Source organism: Choloepus didactylus, chromosome 2, assembly GCF_015220235.1.
Source record: "Choloepus didactylus isolate mChoDid1 chromosome 2, mChoDid1.pri, whole genome shotgun sequence".
In the NCBI taxonomy this organism is placed as follows: domain Eukaryota; kingdom Metazoa; phylum Chordata; class Mammalia; order Pilosa; family Megalonychidae; genus Choloepus; species Choloepus didactylus.
This window is the reverse complement of record NC_051308.1, coordinates 177,257,272-177,269,331: the sequence shown is the minus strand read 5'-3', so window position 1 is coordinate 177,269,331 and position 12,060 is coordinate 177,257,272. Positions and strand designations below refer to the sequence as shown.

The 12,060-nt window shown below is 42.9% G+C and overlaps 1 protein-coding gene across 1 annotated transcript; it reads right to left on the bottom strand.

Moving 5' to 3' along the window:
* Nucleotides 1–8,203: 8,203 nt before the first annotated feature.
* Nucleotides 8,204–11,153, bottom strand: LOC119518961 (GTP-binding protein Di-Ras3-like). The gene is made up of 2 exons (XM_037816427.1): nt 10,978–11,153; nt 8,204–9,558 (listed from the first exon to the last, which is right to left on the bottom strand). The coding sequence occupies exons 1-2, from the start codon at nt 10,982–10,984 to the stop codon at nt 8,807–8,809; spliced, it is 759 nt and encodes a 252-aa protein (XP_037672355.1). The 5' UTR covers nt 10,985–11,153; the 3' UTR covers nt 8,204–8,806.
* Nucleotides 11,154–12,060: the final 907 nt, after the last annotated feature.

Below are 12,060 nucleotides of genomic sequence, written 5' to 3'. Positions count from 1 at the left end.
GTGTATCATTGAAGTCCTGTACTTCTTTACTGATTTTTTGATGAGATATTCTATCCATTATTGAGAGTGACATGTTAAGTCTCTTATTATTAATGTATAACCATGAATTTCTTCTTTCAAATCTGTCAGTATTTGCTTTATACATTTTGGGGCTCTGCTGTTAGGTGCATATATATTTATAATTTTTACCTCTTCCTGTTGAATTGTCCCTTTTATCAATATATAATGACTAACTTTGTCCCTCATAACTGTTTTTGATTAAAGTCTATTTTTCCAATATTAGTATTGCCACCCCAGCACTCTTTCATTTACCACTTGCATGTATGTTTTTCCTTCCTTTCATCCTCAGCATGCCTTTAAGATGAATGTCTTGGAGACAGAATATAATTGGTTCATAGTTTTTTATCAATTCTGCCAATCTCTGCCTTTTGAGTAGAGAGTTTAATCCATTTACATTTAAATTCACTAATGATAATACAGGACTTTCTTCTGCCATTTTGCTATTAAGCCTTTGTAAGTCATAACTATTTTATTCCTTACTTCCATTAGTGCCTACTATGATATTTATTTGATTTTTTGGATTGTACCATATTGAATGTCTTCTGATGTCATCTGGATATATTTTTCATCTATTTTCTGTGTGGTTACTATGGGGTTAAAATTTAACATCCTAAATATATAACAATCATTTTTGGTTTGATACCAACTGAATTTCATTAGCATTCATATATTTTTTGGTCCCTTCGGCTCCCTCATGTCTTTTGTACTTGTTACCACTTATATCTTGGTACATTGTATGTCCTAAAACCTAGAGTTATCATTACTTTTTCTGCATTTGCATCTTAGTCCCTGTAGGAAGTAAGAAGAGGAGTTACATACCAAACAATGCAATGTACAATTGTGCCAGTTTGAATGTATTATGTCCCCCCAAATGCCATTATCTTTGATGTAATCATGTGTGGGCAGAACTATCAGTGTTAATTAGGCTGTAATTCTTTGAGTGTTTCCATGGAGATGTGCCCCACCCATCTGTGGGTGATAACTCTGATGAGATATTTCCATGGAAGCATGGCCCCACCCATTCAGGGTGGGTCTTGATCAGTGGAGCCACATAAATGAGCTGAGAAACAGAAGGAACTCAGTGGATTGTAAGTGATGTTTTGAAGAGTAGCTACAGCCAACAGGGACACTTTGAAGAAAGCACAGCAGCTGCAGATGAGAGAGAGTTTGAAGACAGCTGGTGAAAGCAGAGTCTTGCTCCAGAGAAGCTGTGAGAAGACAAATACCCCAAGTGCAACTAAGAGTGAAATTTTTGAGGAACTGCAGCTTAGAGAGGAACATCCTGGGAGAAAGCCATTTTGAAACCAAAACATTGGAGCAGATGCCACCCACGTGCCTTCCCAGCTAACACAGGTTTTCCGGACACCATTGGCCACCCTCCAGTGAAGGAACCCGATTGCTGATGTGTTACATTGGGCACTTCATGGCCTTAAGACTAACTGTGTAACCAAATAAACTCCCTTTTATAAAAGCCAATCCATCTCTGGTGTTTTGCTTTCCGGCAGCATTAGCAAACTAGAACAACAATATTACTGGCATTTATAATTATCCAAATGGTTACCTTCACTATAGGTCTTTATTTCTTTTTGCTGCTTTCATCAAATGCCTACTGTCTTTTCCTTTCAGCCTGAAGAACCCCCTTTAGCATTGCTTGTAGGGCTGGTCTAGTGGTGATGAACACACTCAGCTTTTGTTTATCTGAGAACGTCTTAATCTCTCATTTTTGAGAGAGCGTTGCCAGATATAAAATTCTTGGCTGGCAGTTGTTTACTTTCAGCACTTCAAGAACTTCAACCCTCTGCCTTCTTGCCTCCATGGTTTCTGATTAGAAATCAGCCCTCTAATTGATACTCCCATATATGTAACATGTTGCTTTTCTCTTGCAGCTTTCAGAACACTCTCTTGATCCTTGACATTTGATAGTGTAATAAATATATAATGGCATGCCATTTTTCTTCGTGTGCATCCTGTTTGGTGTTTTCTGTGCTTCTTGGATATTCATATTTATGTCTTTTGCTAAGTTTGGGAAATTCTCTGTCATTATTTCTTTGACTATTCCTTCTGCCCCTTTCTCTTTTTCTTCTCCTTCTGGAACTACCATAATGCATACATTGGTGTGTTTGATGGTGTCTCATAGCTGTCATAGGCTATTGTCACTTTTAATAATTCTTTATTCTTTCTGTTCCTCAGCCTGACTCATTTCAATTGTCTTGTCTTCATGTTCACTGTTTCTTTCTTCTGCCAGCTCCAATCTGCTTTTGATACCCTCTTGGGCATCTTTCTTTTCAGTTATTGCAGTCTTCAACTCCAATAGTTGTGTTCAGTTCCTTTTAAAATTTCTATATCTTTACGTACACTCTCACAATGTTCATTCATTATTTTTTCCGATATCCTTTAGTTCTTCCTCTGTATTTTCCTTCATTTCTTTGAGCATTTTTAAGATTACTTTTTTAAAGGCTTTGTTTGGTATGCCCACATTCTCATCTTCTTCAATGGAGTTTTCTGTATTTTTATACTCATCCTTTGGATGGGCTGCCACTTTCTGTTTCTTGGTTTGTCTCGTACTCTTCTTGCACACTGTACTTTTTAATATTTTAAAATATTAACTCTGTGATTTACTCCCTGGAATGTCTCTTCCTTGGTGTTCTAACCATCTGGTGATAAGTCTGAGATTTTTCTGTTGTCGTTGTTCATTGGCTCTCCTGCCGAAGACAAATGCAGCATGCAAGGTTTTCCCTGTCTTTTTGGCCTCTTTCTTGTCCTGGGCTTTTGCTTGTTAGTTGTTTTGGAGTTCCCTGTTTACAAGAGTTTGGTTGTCCCCTCTGTTTCTCAGGAGACAAACCTCTCTCTCCTGAGTATTTGACACCAGGAAGGCTTTGTCCCAGACAATCTGCCTCTATAGATCTTTACACTCCTTTTGTTGTCTCAAGCTGCTTTTCCCTGGTGGGTAAATTCTGGGAGGAGGGGCACCCAGAGAGGACTTTCTCAGCTCAGTCTTTCCCAGCCATAACAGAGCCAGGGACCCATGAAGCAGGTGCCGACTGGCTCCAAAGTACTCTAGGGAAGGGATCAGGAGGGGCTCCAAAATCTTCTCCAGTGGTTCCCGAAAGCTGAGCTTTCCTGGCCTGCCCAGCAAATGCAGCCCTTCAGCTAACTGTCCCCTGCAGCCCCAAGGAAGTGCTGCATCTTTAAATCTGCACTGTCTCCCCCACTGTGTGGGGAAATTTTGAAATAATGGGTGCTGCTGCCTTTGTCAGTGTGAGTTAAAACAACAGCTGCCCTCAGAACTGAGAACCAGTGATCCAAATTTGGTAATCAAAAGTCATGATCAGTTGTTGGCTGTGCCCACCCTGTTGTTGGGAGACAGAATTTTATGCCCCTTTTTGTCACCATCAGCCAGCCAGGGACTGGGCCCTGTGATAGCCTGCCATGAGAGTGGGGGATTTGCAGTGGTAGCTACTGTATGGAGAGAACAATTTACAACAACGTCATCCTGTTGATGCCTTAATTTGGCCATTTTTATGGCCTAAGAACTGTAAACTCATAAGCTAATAAATCTCCATTGTTAAAAGCCCTCCAATTCTTGTATATTGCGTCTCATCAGCTTTACCAAATTAGAACAATACCCAAAAGAATTGAAAAAACATGTCCACACAACATTTTCTACTGAATATTCATAGCAGAATTTTTGATAATAGCCAAAAAGTAGAAACACCCCAAATGTCCATCAGCTGATGAGTTGACAAATTGATGAACTGTTAAAAAATGTGGTATTCCCATATAATGGGATATTATTTGGCCGTAAGGAGAAATGAAGTACTTATACATGTCACCACGTAGATGAACCTTGAAATCATTATGCTCGCTGAAAGACACCAGACATGAAAGTCTGCATAATATGTAATTTCATTTATATGAAATGTCCAGAATAGGCATAGATACGTGGTTGCCAGGGGATTTGGGATTGGGGGAATGGGGGAATGCGAATGGGTATGAGGTTTCTTTCTCATTAGTGTAAATTGTAGATCTTTTGTTATGATCCTGCAGATCTCTGAGGCTCTGTTCATTTCTTTTTAATCTATTTTCTTTCTGTTGTTGAGATTTGTTAAATTCTATTGAACTGTCCTCAAGTTCATTGATTCTATCTTCTATCATCTCCACTCTACTGTTGAGTACATCCAGTAATATTTTTATTTTGGTTATTGTATAGTTTAGTTCTATAATTTATATTAGTTTATTTTTTAATCTATTCTTTGTTAAGATATTCTATTTTATTTTTCATTTGTTAAAGAGAATTCATAATTGTTTCCTCAGACATTTTTATGATGATGCTTTAAAATCCCATTCAGATAATACTAACATCTACTTTATCTTAGTTTCTGTTGATTTTACCTTCTCTTTGTCAACCAGGTTATGATTTTCTTGGTTCTTGGTATGTTGGTTTCTATTGTACCTAGGATATTTTGATTAGTATAATCAGATTCTATATACTACCTATTCTTCCCATTGAGGTGTAGTATGAGGGCCAGGAGGTGTGTATTTTCAGCTTCCCACTGGACTCCGCCTTCACGACTCCAGCAAATGTGGAGTACTGACACACTTGCCTGTTTACAGAAGGATGAAATAGAAGTTAAGCCTTCCCCTCAGCTCCACTGACACTTTCCCTGGAAATGTGGAGCACAGACACATAGTGCCTAATTGGAACATAAACTCGGCTTCCCAGTGGGCCTCAGTCATGAGAGAATGAGCAGGCTACCAACTAACTCAACTTGCACAGCTGCATTCAGTCTTACTGGTGCCAGTTGGATGTGGAGGCTCAGCTCCCCCACTGCACTCTGCTGACATGGGGGTAGGGTGGCCGAGAGAACTAGAGTGCCATTTTGCTCTGTTTCCACCGGTCCTTCAGTCTTCATTGCTGCCATGTGGGGATAGGGGCTCTGCTCCCCACCAAGCAACCACTGACACAAACCTGGTGAGAAAATCAGAACATTAGCTCCCTGCTTACCCCTATTCATACCACATGGCTGAGGGAATTTGCCACACTGGGATAAAGGATTAGCTCCCTGCTCTGTCCTGTGCTGACAACACCAGGAGGGGAAATCAGAGTAGAAGATTAGCTCCCTGTAGAGAGCAAGGGAAAGGGTGTTTTGTTTTGTTTTTTTCTCCTCTTGGTGTTTGTCTGGAGTAGGGCTGGTATTGCCAAAAAGGTATTCTGTTGTTATCATTTTCCTGATCCTTTGGCTAGGGGGAACTGGAGAGTTTTTTGTCTGTCAGTTGGTCGTTCCAGCATCTGTAGCAGCCTGTTCAGGATATATGGCAGATAAGCCCAGGAAACCTACCATTGTGTCCTTCCTCCAGGCCCAAGGTTCTAACCAGTCTGCTTTCTCTCCATCCTTAAGTATTTTCCTTTGCCTTTTGTGTTATGGCCAGGGTTTTCTACATATAAGAGGGAGGCCCTGGGAGGAATGGGGCTATAACATCTTGGCTAGAAACAGATCTCTGTTGATAGCTTTCTAAGTGCTTGTGTCCCCCAGCATTCTGTCATGAGTACTATTATCTTGCTTTCTCTTCTTTCTCTCCATAGCCTTACCATAAGATTTTTGCTGAAAATTCACAAAGCATTGTCTCCCTTTCCCAATCTCAGTTCAGTTCCTCCCTGGAATCCTCCACCTTGCTGCCCTATAAGTACCTGTTGTCCAAAATGTAACTTATTATCCACATGTGCGTATGCATATGGATATTCCCCTAAATAGGCTCATCTTCCTTCATTTCTGAACTTGGTTAATGACCCATCCATAACTCACCCAGAAATCCCACTCAGAACCACATCAGTCACCTTACTTTCCCCCTCTCATCCAAACTCTAGTACATCACCATGCTCCGGCCATTCTCCTTACTAAATCCCTTTCCTTCCATTCCCCCTGGTGGTGCCTAGAGCATTTACTCAAAATCTCAGTCCTGGACTATTCAAATAGCTTTCTCATTTGTCTCCTTGCCTCTCTCCAGCACATCTTCCACAGATACTCCAGAACAATCTTTTTAAATATGCATATGATGATCAAGTCTGCTTAAGTCCTTTAGCAATTCCCCATTACCTCCAACAGATGAATCCTAACCCCTAAATTTTCAGACTCAACTTCTGTAATTTGCTGCATCCATTTCTGGAAACATGCTGTGATCTCTTAGAGCTACACTTTGTCCATGCCTTTGATCACACTGTTCTGGCTGGCTGAAATGTCTTTTTTCTCTCCTTCCCTCATCTCACTCCTATTAGGTCTGAAAGATTTCAGTCATGTAATCTCTTCTGGGAGAACTTTTCTGACTCCCCATGTGAAATGCTTCCTTCCCTGTTTCTAAAACACCCTTTATATGTTACAATAGTTGATTTGCTTTTGCCTCCCATTTGGATTCTAGGGAAAGTCTGTGGGAGCTTCCTTTTCCTCCTCTGTATAATATGATTGGAGAACAGAAAGGATAGCTAGTACTTTCTCCCTTTGACTGGTCCTCTTGTAGAGGTCGTATACCATAGTGATTAAGAGTACAGACTCTAAAGCAGAACACTTGGCTCCACATCCTAGCTCTGCCACTTACTAGTTTTGTGACATTTATCTGTCTCCTGCAAAGTAGGCATGACAGTATCTACTTCATTGGATTGTTCTGAAGATTAAATAATATAATGTAGACCATTGTCTGGCATGTAGAAAAATTGTATAAATGCTTCCTATAACAATGTAAAACTTTGGTTATCTATAAATGTTTGCTATTATCTTGCAATGCTCTAATATTTTACTCTACCTTACCAGCCACATTAAAAACATGTCCTTCCCTTTCAAATGGATAGTATTTTACACTCAAACCCTTAGTAATCCCTTTGTTCATCTACAAGAAGTAACAGTGAACGTAAGACTTTTTTCAAGGAGAATTCTCCTGGAAAATAGCCAACCTAGAGAATTTCCTTTTAGAAATGGAATTACTCCATTAGGGACTTTAGCTAAGAATTTTATCTTGCTTTCTCTTCTTTCCCTCCATAGCCTTACCACAAGATTTTTGCTGAAAATTCACAAAGCATTGTCTCCCTTTCCCAATCTCAGTTCAGTTCCTCCCTGGAATCCTCCACCTGGCTGCCCTATAAGTACCTGTTGTCCAAAATGTAACTTATTATCCACATGTGCGTATGCATATGGATATTCCCCTAAATAGCCTCATCTTCCTTCATTTCTGAACTTGGTTAATGACCCATCCATAACTCACCCAGAAATCCCACTCAGAACCACATCAGTCACCTTACTTTCCCCCTCTCATCCAAACTCTAGTATTATTTTAAAATAGAATACATAAAAAGCAATACGGTAGTACCACTTAGGTATTTTCTAGTAGTTGAAAGTGGTTAGGGAAAATGTGAGCTAATTGACTAAAATGGAACAACTAAAGTGGTTTCTACGCTCAAAAGTCTGTCTATACCACTGTGAAATAGAGGTTTATGATTACTTCCCAATACTATATGTCTTCCCTGGAAAACAAGCCATAAAAAACTATTTTAAGAAACAGATATTGCTCAATAAATGCTTGTTGAATAATGAAAATTTTATGGAATACCCACTCAAATTAAGAGGTAATCTAAAAAATTGGGGAAAAAAAGACTACAAAGCAAGAGCATGCATAGATGTGTATTTCCTCATTCAAAAAATTTATGTTCAAGTATAAAATTAGTCTTTCAAAATTTTTCCTTAAGCAAGACTTTCTGAAATTTGAAATCTCACACATTTCTCCATTTACCATTCACTTCCCTCCCCACCTCACGCAGCCATTATTTCTTGAGAAAGAATTTGATACAGCGAAAAGCTGAGGTCTGTTTTTTCACCTGCTACCTCCAAGTTCTTCTGGATGTCAGTCCAGGAAAGGTTATGGATACAAATCAACTCTGCATTGCAGGGAACTCTTAAGAACCTACTATTTGCCATTTTCTAGAGGGCAAACTTGTTGAGTGAAATTCTTATTAGAAAATTTCCCAGATGTGGTTCGAATTCTAATGCAATGATAATTTTTTTGTTGTTGTCAGGTGAAAAAGAGATTATTACAGTTGATTACATGCAGAAATAGCTTTATTAAGTCACACAACACTTTTTTAAAACTTTGTGGAGTACCCAAACATTTTTAAGTGATGTAAGAAACAACTAGCACATCTTTGGTAAGCAGGTTCCACTCTCACAATTTTTTCCAGCCCAGTGATCAACTACAGATTATTCATTTCTTTTCCCTGTTTAGTGCATCTTTCTTACAGCAATTTGTCAAAAGTTTTGTTACGCAAACACATTACTTAAACAAATACACTATGGAAAGAATATCAGACAGTTACAGGACTTGAAATGATTAAAGTAATACACAATAATACTGCTAGTGTGGCATCTCTCAATTCATTTCCATATGTTATTCTCTTTTTAAAAACATTTTCTGTAAAGTCCCTCTATCCAGATTTCATTTCTTTTAAATGCTTCATGCTCTCCTTATTTTTCCCTTCTCCAATGTTAATGGTTTAGCAATTTGAATTCTCTTGGCTGAGAAAAAGAAAAGTTATTAACTCACAAGGGACATTTACTAACACCTATCTGTTTTACAATCTAAGCCACAAGACATACTTGAAAACACAAAAAAACCAGTCACATACAGGCTACACATTACACTGGGATTAGTCCCTGCTTTTTGCACAGCACATGGAGAGGCAGGTTGGGCCCCTGAGGCCCAGAGCTCACATGATGATACATTTATCGAGCAGCTTCTCGGTGGTCTTGGGCACCTCAGCTTTCTTCTGGGGGATCTGGAGGCAGCTAGCAGGCTTCTTCTCATGGGTCAGCAGCATGAGGAACAGCTCGCTCACGTTGACATCCATCTTCGCGGAGGTCTCGAAGAAGGCGCAATTCCACTCCAGCGCGCAGGCGGCTCCATCCCTCGCCGCCAACTCACGGTGGCTCTCATCACGTTTGTTGCCAACCAGCAAGATGGGGCATTTATGCAGTTTATTGCCTTTGATCTCGCGGATCAGCTCATAGAAGGGCTTCAGCTCCTCCAGGGTCTGCTTCTTGGTGACCGAGTAGACAAGAATGAACGCATGGCCCTTGGCAATAGCGTGGCGCTTCAGGCCCGGGTATAGGTGGCTTCCAGCGGTGTCGGTGATGTGCAGAGCGCCCACGCTGTTGTCGCAGCTCATCACCTGGCGGTAGGTGTCTTCGATGGTTGGCAGGTAGGCATCACGGAAGGTGCCGCGCACCCACCTCTGCACCAGCGCGCTCTTGCCCACGCCCGCGGGGCCGACCACCACCACGCGGTAGTCTTTGCTCCTTCTCTGGGGCATGAAAGCGCGGATGATAAGCAGAGTGGGCAAAGGCCGCAGCCGCCGCATCAGCTGTTCCTTGAAGCCAAGGCAGTAGTTGCCCATTGTCAGGAATTGGCGGGGAGTTGCGTGCGCAACTTTCCCGGGACTTAGCCTTTGGTAGGCGTAGGCTAGGAAGGAAGAAAGGGAGAGTGAGAGACGGGTCCTAACTTTACAAGGGGTAAGTCAGGGCGTCCACCTGGCCAGCTGCTTCTCGGAGACGGAGACCGCGGAGGACGCTGGGGAGGGTCCATGCTCAGAAAGTACCTAAGCGGGACGAACAGCGTGAGTCTGGGAGAACACACACACACTGTGACGCTGGGTAGCGGGATGGCGCCGCTGAGCGAAGGACGGGATGCACCGCAGACCCAACAATTTGCAGACCTGAGTTAAAGTGCTGTAGAGAATCCAGAAAGGTTGATGTTTTTTTCTTGGAGGGGAAAGGTATCCTTTTTATTTAATTCTCACTAACTACCCTTCAAGAAACCCCTCAACCTTAGAGTCTTCATTTGGAAGATGGGGATAAATATGGAAAAGAGGGCGCACTCAGTTGAAGAGAAATCAGTGGGAAGAACTGACTATACACCTGGCTGAATGTTATGGAGGCAAATATTTAAAATCGCAACGCCACGCTGGTTAAAAATCACAAGACCAGGAAGATGAGGGAAAAGGAGGGATTTTTGGTGGTGGCGGTGGAGAGGGTGGTGGTGGTGATGGGAGGGAATCGACTGATGGCGGTGCTGCGAGAAGGCTGTGGGGTGTTCTGGGGGCAGCGTGGTGTGGCTGAGCAACGGGAAAGGGAACAGATGACACCTGGTGCGAGCAGGGACCAGCGTCCAGTCGGGTGGAGCCGGGGAACAGGCCCAGGCGGCGCCCTTGCCCCCAGCGTGCTGTCACTGCTTTACCACTGAGGGCTAGCGGTCTCCACTCCCCTTTCCTCCTCTCCTTCCTGGCGGTAGACCCAGGCTCCCCGCCCACCGCAGGCGCCCCCTAGAGGCAGTGCAGGCGGGGAGCAGGAGACGCTCGCTCAGAGCCCCTTCCGACGACGCCTTACGCTTTCTCTTGCGGTGGCTCTCACACACACCCTTAAAAATTTCGTTTAACACCACGCTACTGTACTCTCATTTTCCCAGGACTGGCTATAAAATGAGAAACTGTAGAAGTGAATACCTTGCCCCCCCTTAAAACAATCTCTCTTTCACAGACACACACTGTAATTAAACCTTTCGTCTCCATATAAGCCCTTCTGACTTTTTCTGTACAGTGTTAAAATTCGCCAGCATCACTGCACCAAGTGTGATCTATGTTGATAGATCACTGCGGTTAAAGATTGATGTTGCGATCAGGAGTGTGATCGTGCCTGGAGACAGGCTCCGATAGAGCCCGCAGGGGCCGAATTCTGGGTTCGTGGCGCATACGTGCCAGTGCCAAGGGAAACACGTTATACACAGCGAGTGTCACCGGGACATCCAGTGATCCGTGCCCGCTCCCCGACAACGCGCCCACCGGCTCCCACCCGGTAACAGCCCACACCCGTTCGCCCACCGCACCTTGCATCGGTGTGCCGGAGACGACTTTGACCTCTCTGTAAGGCGCGAACAAGAGTACTAGTGGGCAAATTCGCTCCACTTAGAACAGGAGGCAGTGACCAATCGCGGACTCCGAGCAGCAGCCGGAGCCCAGTTGAGGAGAACTAGCGAGGTCGGAGGCTCCAGGAGAAATGCTCCAACAGCTGTTGGACTCGGACTGGAGCCTGAGAGCCAGCGAGCGCAGACTGGGAGACTCCAATAGCTCGATGCACAGGGGAAGCCTGGCTGTAAGGGGCTGGCTGAGCCCAGCAACGGAACCCACAGCCTGCCTAGCGTCCCCCACACCTGAGTGACTGGTCCCGAAGTCCAGGGGTGGGGGGTGGGGTGGGGAGAGCAGCTGGCGTGGGTGGCACTTGCATCCGCCTTCTTTTGCCTTTCCTTGTGTCGAAGATTCCCATCATGGGGATGGATCTGGGATGTTACACTCCAAGCATTAGGGAGAAGGAAACACACATACATGCATATGCATACACACAAACACAAACCCACACACCACTTCTTGCGGTCACCTGGGACTATAAGGCATCTCTGAATCCTTCCACTTTGTTCAGTAAACATGTGACTGGCACAAGCCCCAGGTTTTGCCCTTTCAGGGTAGTCTATAGGATAGTTAATTTTATATGCCAGTTTGGCTAAGTTATGGTGTCCAGTTGTTTGGTCAAATACTGGCCTAGTTGTTACTGCAGAGGTATTTGGAAGATGGGATTAGCATCTATGATCAGTTGACCTTAAGTAAAGATTACCCTCCATAATGTGGGTGGGCCTCATCCAATCTGTTGGAAGTCTAACTCAAGAACTAGAGGTTTCCAGATGTCAGAAGAACTTCTGTCTTAAGACTTCACCATCCATTCTTTTTATTTTTAATTTCAAATTCCTTTATTTATCAAATAATAATAATAAAAAAACATTTCCAAACAAAACAATACAAAGCAATGGGAAAAACAAATATCCTGAAATAACTTCATTCCTTCCAATATACTCCTACCATACCTAAAGAAAATTAACGAACCAGTCACATCTGAGTTCTTGCTGGAATTTCCAGCC